Here is an 18,747-nt window from a genome sequence, read left to right on the forward strand (position 1 = left end):
AGTACAGAGGGAATCTGCACAGTAGTAGTAAGATTTTCCACAGGAATACACAGAAGGCCAGCGTGTGGCTCTGCATACTGACTTTACATAAGGACTGGTTAGGCTAAGATAGAACAAAGAGTTTAAGCCAAATGGTTTTTAGATTTGAATGCAGTCCTATGAGAATAACTACAATTCAGCCAGTAAGGGCAGAACCATAGCACAGATTGTATTTCTTCTCTTGAGCATGAGGGTTTCACCTTAATCATAACATTTCAGAGCTTAAGAGTGTTCTGTGGAGTTTAGATACAGACACTTATATATATAGATATAGACATTTAATAACCTTCCTGAGCAGGGGTCCAGGTCTAGGTAAGCATCAATATTTTTGAAGGATTATCTGAAATCAAGTGTTGTGGAACTTTGAAAGACTCATGAAATAATATTCGAGTTTAGCATGAATTTTGGTTTCAGATGCAACAGTATTTCAATGTTCTTGTTTTTTCCCTTCTGTTTCAGGGTGGTTTTACTCGTAAATATTCTCTGAGTTCCAAAACTGGAACACTCCTCCCAGAGTTTCCAAGTGCTCAACACCTTTTGCTTCAAGGGTGCATTTCTAAAGACAAGGTAAAAAGTGAGCTCCTTCTCTTCTGTCTAAGAGATCAAAAATTTGCCACAGAATGTTTCTTCATGTCTTAGCCTTTGAGGTATTGACATGAAAGAGCCAGAAATGTCCATAATCAAACAGAGGTGACTGATTTATAGAGGGGGCAAACCTTTACTAACACCGATTAACCGACTTTCCAATGGAAAGGTGGTTGAATTATTTACCTATTAACTGACCCAGTATTTTACAAACTGATGGTATGTAAGACGGGGAGAGCAAAACAAACAAATAACTGAGAGTTGTATTCTTTACAAATGCCTTTGGATTTAAGGTAAAATTTGTTCTGATTAGAACAGAACAAATAATTCACAACAAATAGTTAGATGAATTTTACTGTCTTTCCTTAATTATTTGAAAAACGGCTGAAAATCTGAACATGTTTGGGTTTTTTAAAATTACTTAAATCATTCCTCAAATCTATACTTGGCATTACTTACACTAAGGATAACTCTTCAGTTGGAAATACTTCTCATTTTTTATGAGTCTTTGATTCTTTTGCTGTGTGTTACATCTGTGTTGTTTCTTGTCCCCTTACAAACTGCTACATTGTGCTAGAAATCCTTTGAAAGACATTTTGAACTTTTCAATTTAGTCTTCAGTGCTGGTGATAATGGTGACTGGTTTGAGACACACTGTTTTGTGAGCCCCTCCTCCTAAGCTTGTTCTGAGAAAATAGCGAAGCCTAGGATTCCTCTAGGGAGAAGCTAAACAAAAGGAGCTGGCTTAGCTGGAAATCTTACCATTCATAAAGAAAGACCAAGAACTGCTATACTTAGCAGCGTGCACTACCTGCTGCTATAGTCTCCATCAGTAAAGTGACATCTCTCATATAGACAGCATTCTCATTAAATTTAAATCTGACAAATGTTTGAGGTTCTTTGGAGACCCAACACAGCAGTATAAACAAACTGATTTTTACTGCTCCAACAATGGAGAAAAACTGGCAATTCATTCTCTCTTCATTTTTGGCTCAGCAGCATTGCGCATGACTGTCTGGGGACACACTTACTGAGTTATGAGGAGGCTGTGGGAAAGATGAATTTCTGTGTATCCTGCATTCTCTTTCCTTGCTGCTCTTTTCTCATTTCTTTTTTTCTTCTTTCCTGTCCTTCAGGGTTTCCTTCCTTTTCCCTCCTTCAACTTATTTGACCAAAGGTTACTGAAACTAAGATATTTAGGTACTCTGTTAAAGACAGCCCATACATTAAACTCTTAAGGAGTTGATTGCAACTCAGATGTCTGGAGAGCCCATAAATGCAGCAGTCTGCACTAAAATAGATGGGTAGTTCCTGCATTTAATATTTCTGGAGAACTTACCCAACCTTTATACTTCCATCAACTCCTTTCATAAACAAATCTTTAAAATGCTCTTGAGCACTTTGGTGTTGCTTTTCAAAGATACGTAGTTAAAGAAGCAGCTCTGAAAGTCAGAAAGGTCTGTTTTCAAGGAAATCTGCATCCTGAACCTATTGCAATAGGATGGCACCAGGTTCATTCAGGATCTGAGAGTAGTTTGCTAGAGAAGTTAATAAACTGTAACAAACCTTCTGTGACTCAGGACCATAAGAATGGTTTTGCTAGCCCTTTTCTTTCCTTAAATGAGTTTGTGTATTCCTTGTCTTGTAATTTGCTACAATTCTTAAAGATTACTACTTTTTTTTTTTAAAAAAGGAACACTCCATTCAGATAAAGTAGCTTGCTGAGATGAAAGGGAGTTCTGCTTTTAAAACTTGAGTTCATGTGAGGCAGTGATTAAACTTTGACCAAATGACTGGCAGCTATTTTCTCATTTGTCCAACTAGATGATGTTTCAGAACACTCATAGACGCCTATAGTAGCCTAATGATTAACTTGCACTGCTCTTTGGGATTAATCTTAGCTTCAGAAAGGTGAATTTACTTTACCATCTGACTGACTAATCTAGCTATTGCATTTTCACAGTGTATACAAGTTCAGATGCTATGTCTGACCACAGCATCAGTGCTTGACTTAAATAATGACTTAAATAATGCTTGAATAATAGTGATATAAAGCAGTTGATAAAGCTGTAGATGAGTGATGTCCTCATCACTTCTGGATATACAGGCTGTCTATTTGTAAGTTTATATTATGTGTTTAAATACTAGCTACACAAAGCAGAAACTTTGATTACTGTAGCAGTAAAGGAAAGATTTAAGAAACTCTGTTTAATATTTCTTTCTTCCAAAACAGGTAGATACTCTTATCATGATGTACAAAACACACTGTCAGTGTGTCCTTGACAATGCAATTAATGGGAACTTTGAAGAGGTAAGGTTGTTTGAACACACACTTTTGGTTCATATGCATGGGAAGACAAAACAGAATGATTTATGTCTGTGAATCTGGTTCCTATTCCTTTAGATCCAGCATTTCCTATTGCATTTCTGGCAAGGAATGCCTGACCATCTTCTTCCTCTGCTTGAAAATCCCATCATCATTGACATTTTCTGTGTCTGTGACTCAATACTGTATAAGGTAAGTTAAGCATTTAGCTACCTGAATAATCTCACCCCCAGCGCAGCTTCTGCATCTGTAAAAAGATAGAATGACAGGATGACATGACTGCTTTCTGCTGTAAATCAGCAAGGAAATCACTGAAATGAGGAAATAAAATGAGCACCTGTAAGAGCTGAACTCCAGTCTCAGCTCAGCTGAACACCTGGTGTGTGACCACGGGCAGCACAGCAACAGTGAAACCTTGACATACTTCCTTGAATGTAGCTTAGAGAAATGCTCATGTGCTCACTGACAAGGCTGACTAAGGTAATCCTGGATGAAAACTGAAGCCTTGTTTTCACTGAAAAGATTATTGCAATTTCTACCAGAAAAGAGAGTCTGTGGCACATCAGTTGGGTGATTCCAAATGCCAGTCTGCTGCTCACAGGTTATGTCAGGCCATGGTTTCATGGTACCAAGCTGGAACAATACTGGGTTAAGACATCCTTGCCCCTCCTGCCAGCTGCCTTTCATTTCTGTTGTCTTGCTGATGGATGTACCAGCAAAACTGCTACACTCTAAGCTGCTCTGGGTTTCAAAAAAATTCAAGGAATACTGGTTTGGGGAGCTTTTGTACCATATGAGTCCTTTGATTTAACTCATGGCATGACCACATAAAAAGTTGAAACTAAGTGACCCTTAGGAGTCAAGGAAGGGTCAGGAATAAGTTATAGAGTGCTGGGGAAAAAACATTATTTTGCCACCAAAGTTTCCTGAGTTTTTAATGTGGAAAGTCAGATCACATGATTATTTAGTAGATGCAAAGTACTTTAAGTTTCTTTGATAGGACATGCCATAGAAATAGGAAGGGGTTCTCATATAAGTGTCTCTCTAACAGATTTCATATCAGATATTGATGAGAAGAAATAACTATTGGTTTAATAGTAAACACTAACCCATCAAAACAAAACACTTGAAGCTTTTTAGATCTGATGCCTTATTGTAATCTGTCTTTCTTTACTGTACATAATATGGGGGAAAGATCCAGAAAAGATGAAAATATGTATTTCTTAAAAGCTTAAAAAGCTGTAAAGTAAGAAGTGTTTTAGTTATCATAGTAAAGCAAAGGTAATTAGCATAGAGAATCATAATTACTGCCCAGGAGATGGGTCATTAAACCTCATTTACTTGTAGAGGTTATAATGAACCTTGAGTTTATGAGGTTTTTCCTGCTCTAAATGTGTTGTCTCAATAGATTCAATATTAACTTCATTTATGATAGATTTAATGTGACAGAAGAAGAAATACTAGAGGGGCATTAAATTATAAATTGAATAAGACTGAATTTCTCAGAAGTTCATAAATTTACTATTGTGCCTCTTTGTTTCTCACTGTTTCTTATCTATAATCATGTTAGATATTTTTGACATCTGACAGAAGGAAGAAGGAATTACATCGTATTGTCATCAAACTATTTACATGAACAGAAAGGAGATTTCTGGAATATTGTCTAACAGCTTTGTCCTCCACAGTAATATTCCCTAGGGGGCATGCCAGATGGCACATTTTTTTTGCCAAAACTGTTCCACACCACACTTAGCTACACGGAACTCTATGGCTAAACTCTGAATGCCTGCATTTCCGTGTCCAGTTTGGTAGAAAGAAAGAGTCAACAGCATTCAAAGACTTGGGACATCCTTGAGTATCTGCTTTACAGAGATGTGGTGATGCTAGACAAGACAAAGTGTTTATGCAACTCACTTCTGCTGGTTTCCCTTCTTTAAGACATGGGGGATAGCATGTTCTCTTTGGTTTTTTTTCTCATTTTACTGCTATGAAGATACACAATAAGTATATAAATGTCTCATATGTTCCTGTCTAATAGTGATTAGAGAAATCCAGGCATATAAATATCTAGACAGTAGGTTGAATGGCTTTATTCTGTGTAAATTTTCTGCAATTTAAGTAGACAAGACAGACATGAGTGAATGGCCAGTGGAAGCATGATGTCATTTTCTGTTAACTTTTTGAAGGTTCTTACAGATGTACTCATCCCTGCAACAATGCAAGAAATGCCAGAAAGGTAGGTATTTCAAAATAATCATGGTACATTCCGATTTTTAGGCATATTCCAGATAAATACCAGTAATTCCATATTATAGATAAATTTTCTCACAGTATTTATGCTCATTTTTAGAACAATAGAGTATGTATAGAAAAATAGTGTCAGCTCTGAGAGCAGCTATAGAATAGCCTTAAAATATTAGATAGCACTTTAGTGTCCTAATTGGCCCACAGTTTTTCCCAGAGGAGGTATGTATCAACATGTATTCAATATATACATCAGTGATTGATCATTTCCTGTTTCTTTTGGTAAAACCTGAGGAGGAATTTCCAGATATGTTCAGAAGTCTGTTAGCCATAGATTGAAACCCAATTATTTAAACTAATGTCAGACAATTTTTATTGGTGATTCTCTAAATCACTTTTTGTTTCCCTTATAGTTTACTGGCAGATATAAGAAGTTTTGCAAAAAACTGGGAACAGTGGGTGGCTTCCTCTTTGGAAAATCTACCAGAAAGCCTGATAGATAAGAAATTGCCTATTGCACGAAGATTTGTTTCTTCCCTGAAACGACAGACGTCATTCCTACACCTAGCACAGGTAAACAGAAAAAGATTATACATTCAAAAATGTCAGTTGTAGTCATGGTACCTTTCTGGCTATGAGATACAATGCATTATTTTTTCAACGTTGACCTTCAGCTATGGAAGACATAAATCTTGTAGTTTTAACCATGAAATTAGAAAGTGACCATAAAGAGATCTGACCAGAACTTTAAACTTTTGTACCAGAAAATAGAGCAAAGAACATGGTTATAATGAACTACCGTCACAGTAACTATTTTCAATAAAATTATCAAGTGGAATATATGTGTATTTTGTTTAGTACCAAATTGGAAAATACTGGATTATTCTTCTTGCCTAGCAAAGATTCGCTGCCTTGTCCATGTTGTTCTATTTCTATTCAAGTTTTGAGTGGAAAGAAGAAATGGGAGTGACAGGTAGTTGGAGACTTCAAGGCTATGTTGTCGGGATACAGGTGTCTGCAATGACGAGTCACATCTATGTGATGGTTTTGTAGATTATCCAAAAGAATGCAATGCCTTTTGAGGAACTTCCTTCCGTGATGGCAAATCTTTGGCTTTGAGGTGATAGTCCTCATGAATAACTGTAGGCACACCAGAGATTCTTCTTGACTTGGTTTTCTCTTTCATAAATACAGAAGCAGCATATGGGTGCTCTTGTGAAGATAATCTGATAGGAAGGCACATTAGAAGAGCATCAGGAGTCTAATGAAAGGGAAACATCTCATCTAATCTGTGATAAACCCAGCCATGACAATAAAATTAAACATAAGATTCTTCTCTGAGCAGTTTTTTGGGTGCTCCCCAGGTGTGGGTCTGGACTAGTTTTGGCTGGGACAGAGTTAATTTTGTTCATCATAGTATGGGTCGATATTTTGTATTTGTACTGGAAACTATAGATCACTCAGGGCTATTTTAGTTACTGCTGAGCAGTGTTTACACACAGCCAAGGTCTTTTCTGCTTCTTACACCACACTGCCAGCAAGTAAGTTGGAATAAAAAATTAGCACAATTTAGTTGGGGACATAGGTGGGACAGCTGGCCCCAGCTGATCACAGGGATATTCCTTACCACAAATCAGCAATAAAACTGGGGGGAAGTTTGGCAGGGGACCACTGCTCAGGGACCTGACTGGGCACTGGCCAGTTGATGGGTGAGAAATTGTTTTAACTGTTGTTTTTTGGTGTTTCTTTTAAACTTTTAAATTATTGTTGTTGTTATTTTTATTATTTCTTTTTAAAAATATCGAACTGCTTTTAACCTAACCAACAAGTTTTCTTACTTTTTATTCTTTAATTCTCTCCCCCATCCCTTGGCAGTGTAGGAAGTGAGTGAGTGGCTGTGTGGTGCTAAGCTGCCATCTGGGGCAAAACCACAACAGGGTCTCAGGATTTGACCTTGCTTTCTCTTGCAGATTGCTCGTCCAGCTCTTTTTGATCAGCACGTGGTGAATTCCATGGTGTCAGATATTGAAAAAGTCGATTTGAACAGTATTGGTTCTCAGGCCCTCCTTGCAGTTTCAGGGAGCACAGACTCTGATGGGGAAGTCTACAGTGAATGTAAGTCCATGGTGATATAGTTTTACCATTAAAAGTACATTCTTTCATTCCATGCCACACCAATCTGCTTGGACTGACTGAGACAGGGCACTCACAGACTCTGCATTCTCTAATCTAGTTCATAAACCATAAACTTCAGTAGGTTAAGAAAACCAATTGATTGCCCTGGCATATCCTACAAGAACAGAAGCTTGTGCTGGAAAGTCCTCCCAGCTAGATGATTTTAAATGGTTGCTGAAAAATTCGTTTGCATGTCAGTTGCAAACCTCTTTTGAAACTTGGCCCTATCTTATGTGGGGATATTGCACAGATCAATTATTGAAAGGTTTGTCTGAAATTCCATTTCATTATGGACTAATGTAATGGATATTTTAACTAGTTTACTTTTTTAAAAATCAATAGTATTTTCTTCTGAAAGTTGAGCTTTAAAAATATATGCAATTTTCTATTTAGTGTAGCAGCTATTTTTATACACAAAATAGAGTGAAGTAAAAATTTTGAGTTGGTTAATTTTCATATACATTGTTAAAAAATAAATATAGTCATTTTCTCTATTAAAAAGAGAACTTTGTCATAGGAGTCATGTTGGTGAGAGTTTCAAGAGCTGAAAGGAATGTGTTGTCCTGTAAATATTATTTTTTTGTTATAACAGTTTGTTTTCTTTAATGATTCACAATCCTGTTCACATTTTCATTTGAGTTGCCCCTTTCCCACTTTTTTTGTGTAGTTATTTTTTATTTTATTCTTTGTCTTCTTTCACACTGGTTAAAAAAGAAAAAAAAAGAAGAGAAATAACTGGTCCTTCAGGCACTTTTTTGAAAATGGAAATTGAGGAAATTAACTTTATATCCTATTGTGAGAAACTTGTAAAATATGAAGAAAACATAAGACACTGCAAAACTGCCATATTACAGGGAAAGCTTTATTAGTAAATGTAGTATTAGAAAGGTTTTCAAGATTGAATCTACAAAGGAATGGAATATACAATAATCTTGTTTTGCTTGTATTTTCTTATAAAACTTAATTGTCTTACAACCTGTACCATTGTAATGCTTAAGTAATTAAAATACGTGTGTGTGATGGATGTGTGTGTGCTTGCTTTGCTGGGGAATTACTTATTTCTTCACTGCTCTAATTCTTTGATTTTCCTTTCCATGCTACAATATTGTCATATGGCTGGTGAGTGGCTTTTTCTCATGTTTGGAATAGAGTGCGATGATATGTTCTCCTTTTTACATGGTAGATGACTCTATTACAGTGTTCCAAGAACTGAAGGACCTCCTAAAGAAGAATGCCACTGTGGAATCATTTATTGAATGGTTGGATACTGTGGTTGAGCAAAGGGTTATCAAGGTACCTTTCAAATGTTCTGCCTGACTCCAGACCAAATCCTACTCCCCTAACTCCTTATGCAGTCCCACTGATTTTCCAAAGCAATTGTCATCTCTGCTCCTATCTCCTTTACTGTGACAGGGAAGTTTGTAATTTGGTGTCAAAGATTCCAGCGATATTCGTCCAGATTAATCATGCTGAGTGGTCTTATGTGTGTGACAAACTTAAGTATTGTAGCTAAGACACTAAAGCCAGCACTTTCACAAACTGTACATGACAGAAACCCTCTGATATTATGTGTGCCTGCAGAATCACAGAGGGATTGCTCTGAGAAAGGTGAGCCAAAGTTGTTTCTTAGAGAAGCAATTCTCTCTTCCATGGCATTTAGGTAGTACTGTGTGTGGTATAAGTTACTGCAGCCTGTGGATTCAGAAGTAGCTAGCCTCCTGAAGAATTTCTACATTTCAGGATGGAAGATACAGTTCTGTAGCTTTGTAAGGTGCTTAACTCAGTAACTGATTGTTTTGATGGGATTCCTCTTCCCATCTCCAATTACCATGATGCATTTTCATCACAAGTATTTTATGTGCCTGTAGTTATGCAGGGATTAATAAACTACAGCTCAGAACAAAAGAAAGGATATTTTCTTATAGCTGACTAAAAGATATTTACCCAATTTGTGATTCTAATTACTGTAAACTAGTAGAATGAGGTGTTACATATTGTTGGCTAATAGCTGAACGCTGGTCTTCTCACCAGACTTTTTTTTATCTGAAAATGCAATATCTTATTCATCATTTCAGGTAGGATCTTGATATGAATGGGTGCAAAAAGATGAGACAGTACAGTCAGCATCAACTGGCTGGCAGAAGAAAGACTGCTACTTACAGGAAAACCATAGGCATGCCCTTTTTCCTTTCTTTGCCTGTTTTTCCAAATTTCAATGGAGGCAGTGATAATTTCTTGCTTTTTAAAGTTCTCTGAGTTTCCTAGCAATTGCTGACACAATTGCTGACACTGTGAGCAGCACAGCTTTGGATTACTCAGGGCAGCAGAGCCAAAGCAAGTCCTCATATACACAGAAATCTCCCTAGGCAAAAAAAAAATCCCTTTGAAGCTGAGTAATCTCAATTTATTTTAGACTGGAGTGATTGTGGTCTAAATTTCATTCCACAATTTTGGAAGACAATTCCTGATAAGCAAGTCAGGCAGAAAAGATGAAGCAATTCTCCATTCAGCATCTACTATGTGATACCATATTGTTAAAGCTAATGAGTATGGTTCCTAGAATTGTTTTCCTGTACTTAAGGGAAGAAGTACTAACAAGTTTTGATATGAAGCTAGGTCAACTTGAGCAGAAGCTAATCATTTACAGAACATGTAATCCTTCCACTGCTGTTTGCCTTCTGTTCATGCTAAAGTGTGGCTACTGTCAAGCCCACACAACATCTTCTTTCTGCTTGCTGTTTGAGAAAGTAACAAGGTATATGTTACCACACAAACAAATCACTGCCAGAGCAAAGTGACTGTATGAAATGAGCAGTATTAAAAGCATCACTTTGATCATCATGATGGTAAGATACCATTCTGTAAGAGAGATTCTGACCAGTATTACACAGATTAAATTAAAGTACAAAGACTAATTTCTATTCCCTCTTTTTATGGAATAACAGTGCCAGAGGGTGGGACCATCCTTTCTTCCTTCCTGCCTCCCAGCCTCTCTCTCCTCCTCACCTCTATAGTTACAGAACAACTTGACACCTTTAATAGTAGAACATGGAGTACTTTATGTCCCATCAGGCCCAAGCAGTAAGCAGTTTGCTTCATCTGACATTGACGGACAACATTCTGTGATTGCACTGGAGGGAGTGGAGCCTGCTATTTTACCAAGTTAGGTCACACAGCAGGGAGATAGTTTGAATCAGGCAGCTTGATTGACTCTGCCACATCAGCCTGAGTTAAGGAGTCCTTGACTCTCAAGGATATTCAGTTCTTCTCTCCTGTTGGCACAAAGCAAGTGAGCATTCCTAACAGTATTTTACTGTTCTCTTTCAGGCAAGCAAGCAAAATGGGAGGTCTTTAAAGAAGAGAGCTCAAGACTTCCTTCTGAAATGGAGCTTCTTCGGTGCTCGAGTCATGCATAACCTAACTCTAAACAATGCATCAAGTTTTGGTACCTGAACTTTATAAAGACACTCATATTTTGTACATATATGTTCAGCAATTACCAGCTTTCCACTATTTCCTGTGCTGAGGAACCCATCCTAATCTAAAAATTATTTGATCAAAGCCACAAATACTGTGTGATGTATTTTTCAAACTAATATTTCACAGTAAATGCTAGCAATATTTTGCTGGTGACCTCTGTCATAGGCTTGTTTGTAAATGGTATTTTTCTTTTTAATTGCTTTTTTGGTACTGCTTTGACATTTAAGTGCTAGAAGCTTTGTTTGTTTTAATATTGCAATGACTGCATATCTCAGTGTAAGAGAAAAAAGATTTAAGTTATTGGTTTTACCTGTGGATCAGTTTGGTCAAAAAATGCCGTATATAAGTTTAAAACATAGTATGTTTTTAAAAAAATTAAAAAAACAAAAAAAAACCAAAAAAAAACCCAAAAAGAAATTGGCAGTCATCACACACTTAATTCTGGAATCAGCAGATGATCGATTTAATAGTGTTTGTGGCTTTTAAAAATTTAGGGTCCCACATGCATCTTTAGGAATGTTTACATTTTTGGGAACACTCAGAAAGAGCCTTATATAAGAGAGAAGATGGCAGAGCAAGTGAAACAAACTCTAGTATGCAATGTCATATATTTAGCCATACGTATATTGTTATTTAAAATTCAGAGGGTATTTGAAATTACTGTAGGGACACATATTTTTTTTAATGTGATATATCCCTGAAATAAGGTCAAAGACTTTACCAGTTATTGTCTGGTTATTTAGCACAAGGCAAACAGAAATAGAGCAGAGGCATTCTAGCAGACTTCAGCCTTATCTAGTTCCACTGTGTGCTCTCTTCAAGTATAAAGCATGTCTCACTTTCATCAGTATTTTTCTTTGATGTAATTAGTGGTCAAATAGCCTACAGGACAGTAAACAATTGAGCTAGGTGGGCCAGTGCAAAGAGAGATTAGAGCTAGAAGTTAGGCACTATTCCTTGTTGGTCTTGCCAGGTCATTTAAAGTCCACAATTATTTGTTTGTTTCACTGGCTTCTTGTGGAGTGGTGAGAGATGGTCACAAAGATAACTCAGCTACTCTCTCTCTCTCTTTCTCCTCCAAAAGGTTCTTTTCATTTGATCCGCATGTTACTAGATGAGTACATCCTGCTTGCCATGGAGACACAGTTCAATAATGACAAAGAACAAGAACTCCAGAATCTACTGGACAAATACATGAAGAATTTAGGTAACTAGAGCTTACTTCTTTGTATTCCAGTGTGTTTAGGAATTGATGTATTTGTTTAAGCAGAAGCAAGTGTACAGTGTTCTCCTGAAGGTGTGGTTATGTGCAACATTGTCAAATTCTCCGAAAGTTTGTGACCATTCACTCAGCAATTCATGCCCACCTTCCTACCACAATTCAGTTCATAGCATTTTGTTGGAATGTCAGTACTAAGGATCACTGAAATTACCTTGGATGCAGCAAAGACTTGTAGGTACATCTGAATGGCCATAAACTGAAGTGCAAAAAGAGGTATAAGTAGCAGAAAGGGCAGGAATTGCTAATCCATTTTTTCCCCAAAGCTTAAATATGTAATTACAACTTCAACCAGGAATCTATTAACTGTTACCAGAGTGCAAATATCCCTTCATCCCAACATCAGAACACAAGTTTGGATCCCTATTTATCATGTGGTTGAAGTATTACTTTACGGAAGAGAAATAAAATTGTTTGAAAACAGTATCCTTAACATTTTTCATCTACTAAGCTTCTTCAAAGTTAGACAGTTTGAAATCATATGTTTCAGGTCCTTTGCTATAAAAAGAATGAAGAATGATTTGAATCAAGTTCTGGTCCAAATTAATAATGAAAATTCATTGAAACTTCAGAAACTTGCAGAATTATTTTTTATTAGTATCAGCACTGGCAGTCAATCCTTAATTTTTTGGTTATTGTTACTCTAAATCTGCACTTTACTACAGGAAATATGCATAGAATTCGTCTGACAGTAAGCGCTGCACTTCTTTCAATTCAGCCTCCAGAAGAAAAACTTGGCCTACATGACAGTTGCCTTATCCTTGTGTGTTTAGGTGAAGTACTTGAAACCATAAGGTAAAATCATGGTTTCCTCTGAAGAACAGCAAAACTGACTTTATCAATAGTCTGCAAAAAGCTGAAGAACTCTTGAATATAACAAATGCATTTCTCTAGATATCAATATGAAAAGAGAGTTCAGGAATTCTAAATTTGCCATTGTTAGTTCTTTAGGATGAAATGTTGATCCTGATTCACTCTTAATACACTTACTTTGACTTCATTGTTGACATTTACTTCAAGGAAATAAATCTGATTCATGCTTTCAATATGATGGCTTCAGTAAGGAGCTGAAACTGTGTGATGTAGATCTATGGTCAGGGAAAATGATGCAAACAGAACTTCTGTGCAGTGAGGGTACATAACAGCCAACAAGGGTTTTCATTTACCCTTCCAGATGCAAGCAAAGCCACCTTCACTGCATCACCAAGCTCTTGCTTCCTAGCAAATCGCAACAAAGCTGCTCCTCTGCCCAGTGACACTTCAGTCAAAAACGAGTGCCTAGGAGAGCAAACCTATGTGTCCTTGTCAGCTGGCCAGCCCAGTAGTGCACCTCCTGGTCTGAACCCCTTCACTGCAGGAGATGGGGACAGTATGCAGCTGACAGGTGTGTATCAACTCTTCCATCTTCTCCTTCCCTAACTTGATTGTTAGTCTTTCAGTTTGTGGCAGCATGTTGCTGTAGGACTAACAATGACCACGTGCATTTATGAAGACCTCTAGTAAACAACATTTCATCTTCTGTGGAGATTTACAGAAGTCAGCAATTGTAATTACCCTGTCAGTAATAAATAGTTCCTCTTGAAAAAATGGTAAAACTATCTTAGAACTCTTGGCTTGGTGAGGTTCTTGTGAGTAGAGAATGAGCAGTAAACCTGGAGCACATGAGGAGTGTAACTGTTGGGAATTCTCACTGAATGTGGCACTTCTAAGCTGAAGAATGAAAGGGAGAAGTTTTATACCCTGAAGCCATGAAATTAAAGCTGTGAATTATATAGGTGGGGGCCTGTGCATGTCTTTTGTAAAGGTTTCAAATGGTTATCTGCACTTCATTAAAGGGTTTGTGTCTTAACAACAGTACTGAGGTATGGACACTAATCACAGTTAATGTTTATTGATTCCAGATCAAATGGAGCTGTCTCAAAGCACTGGTCACCTCATGACTCCACCCATCTCACCAGCCATGGTCAGCCGAGGAAGTGTGATCAACCAGGGGCCAATGGCTGTGAGACCTCCCAGTGCAGGTCCCATGCTATCGACACATTCACAGTGCTCTTCCTACTCAGAACCCCTTTACCAGACTTTGTCACAGACTAATCAGAATTACTATGGAAACAATTCCAACTACCAGGCTATGTTCAGGACACAGGCCCATTCCACTTCAGGAGTTTATGACCAGAGAGCAGAGCCCAGTCGATTCAATGCCTTGAGTGAACAGCAGTTCTCCAGAGACTACTTCAGCAACAGTTGTGCCGTGTCTCCCTACAATGCCAGATCCCCTTCCAGCTATGGTCCCTCTAACATGTCTCAAGACACACACAATATGCAGTTTCTGAATAGCGGGAGTTTCAATTTCTTGAACAACTCAGTATCTTCATGTCCAGGAGCAGCTTATCCTGCTAATGCTTCCAACGGTAATGATACATATTTTCTTTTTCCTTTAGTTTCTCTTTCGTTGCTGGAGTAAAACACCTTTTCTCTGCATTTTTTTCTATGGAAGATGTATTTCAGCTTTTATTTATACATTCCTGTTTTTCGCTTCTCCGATAACACACAGAGATTGTAAAGCAGCTTAATAAGCTACTTAAGGGTTTATTTTCCTCTGGTGAATTCTCAGTTGACCTCAAATTTATCTGCTGCCCTATGTTAATCTTCCTTTGGTATCATCACCATATCTTGCACAAAGGAAGCAAAACCAGGATGATCTTATGGTTTAACAATATCTTGAAAACCCCCCAAAACATTTGCTGTGAAACAGAGGAGATACAAGATAGTTTACTTCAGGGATCAGCATAATGGACCATTTGAGTTGCAGGGTGGAAAGAAGTATAAAAATGTGCACTAGCAATAGTTTGGGACTTCGTCCCACTCATTTCTCAAACTTCAAAGGTAAAATTACTGCTTCAGTGGTATAGTCAGCAAAACACCTCCCTCTTCTGGAGGAAAGACACAGTGGAAATGTTACTTTCATGTGGATTTGTCTATGCAGTGAGTGCATATTACCCTGCAGATTTTCTTTCCATGTATGCTTTCCTTCATTTCAAGCTTCATAAGGAGGCACTGAACTGTGCATAGGACTCCCCATGGTATCTCTTAAGACCAATGATTGCAGGCTATGTTTGATTCTGAAATTAGAAGGAAAGAAACTGAAGGCATGACTGAACCCTTACCATATTTTGGTTTCCTTGTTACCACCTCTCTTTCGGGTCTGTCTTTACATATGCTGCTTATTTTCCTGAGCTGTGTGTGTATATAAATAATCTTATTGTGAAGGGCTTCATCCAATACCAACTACTGTTTTTCCAAGGTTGTCACAGGCTCATACACTACCCCGTAGTTTCATTCATCTTCTTTTTTTCAATCTTCAATTAGGATATTATGGAAACAGCATAAATTATTCAGAATCTCACAGACTTGGAACAATGGTGGACCAACATGTTTCTGTAATCAGCAGTGTCAGCAGCATTCGGCCACTGCCATCCTACAGTGATGTACATGATCCACTGAATATCTTGGATGACAGCAGAAGAAAACAAACAGGCTCCTACTACTCAGATTCCTCACCTTCTATTGTCTGCCGGACCCCTATGTGTAAGTACAGCCAACAACTGAGGAGCAGCTGTGAACTTTTCACTATCCTATCAAATGCTGGGTATTAAATTGTAGCTCACGTACACTGTATATGAAATGAAACATAGAGGTGAAGCAGCTCGGTACTTAGGATGTGTTTTCCTTAAAACTGAGTTTAATAAATTTGCTTCCATAAGGAGATCTATAATCCATTGTCTAGGAGCAGTAGAATGATTGGCCTGAGTTGCATAAAAATATGTATTAGAAAGCACTTTCTGATTATTAAGTAAACTAATAATAGACTGGGCTTTTCTAGAGTCTCTTGGAGATCCTCACTGTCAAACAGATCAAGTGAATCCTGGGTCAGGGGTGTCTCAGTATATACTTCCTGTGTTCTGGTCCCCCATTCTCTGCTTCAACAAATGTGTAATAGGCAAAGCTCCCACTGACAGTGAATTTTAGGCAGAAATACTGAATCCTGAAGGGTTTGTTTTGGTATATGCCTTAAACAAATAGCAGCCAAGTTGGGTCTCACATTCCAAAAAGGATTGCATGGAAGATATAAACTAGGATACTTTATTTCTACACAAGATTACACCTTCCTACTGCTTACCTGTTAATCTTGCACAGAAGATCAGACATTTCTGTCCTTCAGATAATGTACCTTGTAGATAGGAGTTTCCGTCAAATGAAACTGAATTGTGATTTCTGTTAAATTCAATAAATTGAAAATTTGCAGTGACGGTAACCTTTTTTTCCCCACAGCTTCAAACTTGCAAACCACATCTTCTTCACAGTGTATGTATGGAGCATCTGGTCAATTCCCTTCCCAGGAAAATCTGGAGGTCCATGCCCCACCAAACAGAGATATGGTGCCATCTTTACCACCAATCAACACTGTCTTCATGGGAGCAGCTGCTGGAGGAACCTGAGAGAGACGTGTCTGTGCCCTAAGCCTACTTTCCAATCCCAGACATTCGGGCTGTGATGATAATCCCCTTTCCAAGTTGGTGGAAGATAAAAGTAGTACATATAGTTGCTAAAGAAGCCATTTTAGCAATGTTATCAGCTCCCCACATACAAAAAATAGCTATATTTAGATTGGGTCCTGCTTATGAATCTCTCAGGATTGCTCTCACCATTACAGATTTTCAGTCAGAAATTCAGGGTAAGCAGAAAGAGACAGTGATTCTTGCACGCGAGAATAAGTTGTAAAGAAATTATTACATCTATTCCTAATTTATTAAAAATGCTATTTTAGTGTTTCCCTTATATCTTTTTTATATATATAAAATGTTTATTTAATGCCTGTGTTGCTCATTATTTATTAGGACCACAGAGTAACTGTTTACTTTCTCATATTTGACAGATTGTCAAATGTATGTATCCTACCTCCTATGGAAATGTTTACAAGGTCAGTTTTTACTGTTTTAAATGAAACTAAGCCAAACTATAAAGTTTTTTACTGTTGTTCTCTGGAAAGTCAATTTCAAATGTTTAGTGCCTACTTGTGTAAGTGAAAGTCCTCAGGAAATAAATAAAACATATTATGGAAACTTTATTTCTCTTCCTCTTCAAAAATAAAACCAACAAAACATGTAAATATCATAAACTAACTAACTGCAGTAGCCTGCTACGGTAGCTGGATAACTGAAGGAAATGAAACTATGCTAGTAAATGTCATGGGATTTCAGAATTACCTGTGGTATGAGCCCAAAGTTTTTTCTGATGGAAATCCATAAAAATACATTCATCAGCTTTCACTGGTTTAGGGCAACTGTGTAAACTGAGACTGAAAGTAATAAAGATTATTAAAAAATTTGCAACCCTTCAATAGCTATTTTAATTTTTAAAAGTGTTTTACAGATGGCATGATAATTTGTGCACAGACACACATTTATTTATGTTTCTGGAGAAGCCAAGAATATTCACTAGTGGTGTTAGAGAGGACAGAGAAGAGAATACACTTACAAAACAAACTTCTTGCTATGCATTCATGAAATAGCAGGTGTTATTTTATAATCTGATTATCCCAACACCAGACTCAGGTTTGGATTTAAATCCATTCCCATTCAGTCCATTAAATATATGCTGAATATTGTAGAAATGAAGAAAATTGCATTTTTGGTGGAGGAAAATGGATGATACCAGGATGAAGCTTTTCATTCCAATTCTGTAAAACTTCCTTCATTATCTCTATTTGAGAAGTCTGCAGAAAAGCAATCAAAAACATTGGCTTGGGCTAGGTTGTGAATAATTCTGGATATGAAACACTTTATGTAGGAAAAAGACACCATAGTTCAATAATTGAGAAGTGGAAGACTTCAACTCAATTGCTTCCTAATTCAGGATGAAGACTTAGGCTGTGACCAAAAGTACTATAAAGGTGGGAGAAAGCTTTGGTTTCTATACAAATTCACAATGAGATGTAATGGTAACACAGATTTTTCAATATTTATTGGACAAAGATTTGTAGCAAATGAAGTAAGTACTGCAAAAGAGTTCTTTCTTCATGACTGTTTGGGATGTATTTTGTCCTAAAATTAGTCCTATAAAAGTCAGGCTCCCTCCCTATGTATGCAGATCACCTCTATAGTCAGTGACAGGAGAGGAGATACCTCCTGTTCCAAGGAGTTAAGATGGGAAGGGGAGTACGATGGTGAGGGATATGCCACCAGAGCAAGGGATATGTCACTATCCTGAGACCCTTGGCTCCCTCAGCTAACCAGTGACATGGCACAAGTAATTAATTTAAGGTCAAAACTTCCAGATTGTTGAACGTATGTGAGGGGAATATGTAGAATTTAGAGAAAGTAGGCAATCACTAGCAGACAGAGGCTTAGTCCATTAGGCTCTACACAAAATAAACGCTGTGTACATAATTTCTCATATAGGATATGGGATTTATATGCATCATTTCCAGTAATTTTATTGTTGATATGTAAACCATTTTGCACTGGGATTTGTTGGGTTTTCTTGGGTTCCCCCCCCAATAAATTGCTATGTCTGCATATCATCTGAGATAAGATATGATCGTATGTCATTAAATGTG

At 37.4% G+C, this 18,747-nt stretch overlaps 1 protein-coding gene across 1 annotated transcript in view; it reads left to right on the plus strand.

Annotated features, from left to right (window-relative positions):
• The window catches only part of RFX6 (regulatory factor X6), a 33,698-nt gene extending 15,979 nt beyond the window's left edge, over positions 1–17,719 (plus strand). The window contains exons 6-18 of the mRNA XM_064415774.1: positions 499–606; positions 2,858–2,935; positions 3,029–3,142; positions 5,137–5,186; positions 5,608–5,767; positions 7,165–7,309; positions 8,553–8,662; positions 10,697–10,814; positions 11,934–12,056; positions 13,303–13,512; positions 14,030–14,539; positions 15,498–15,716; positions 16,461–17,719. Coding sequence (XP_064271844.1) covers positions 499–606; positions 2,858–2,935; positions 3,029–3,142; positions 5,137–5,186; positions 5,608–5,767; positions 7,165–7,309; positions 8,553–8,662; positions 10,697–10,814; positions 11,934–12,056; positions 13,303–13,512; positions 14,030–14,539; positions 15,498–15,716; positions 16,461–16,627 — 2,112 coding nt within the window. The 3' untranslated portion in view covers positions 16,628–17,719. The remainder of the gene's footprint in view (positions 1–498; positions 607–2,857; positions 2,936–3,028; positions 3,143–5,136; positions 5,187–5,607; positions 5,768–7,164; positions 7,310–8,552; positions 8,663–10,696; positions 10,815–11,933; positions 12,057–13,302; positions 13,513–14,029; positions 14,540–15,497; positions 15,717–16,460) is intronic.
• Positions 17,720–18,747: the final 1,028 nt, after the last annotated feature.

The sequence above is a fragment of the Passer domesticus genome, chromosome 3 (genome assembly GCF_036417665.1).
Source record: "Passer domesticus isolate bPasDom1 chromosome 3, bPasDom1.hap1, whole genome shotgun sequence".
Classification (NCBI taxonomy): Eukaryota; Metazoa; Chordata; class Aves; order Passeriformes; family Passeridae; genus Passer; species Passer domesticus.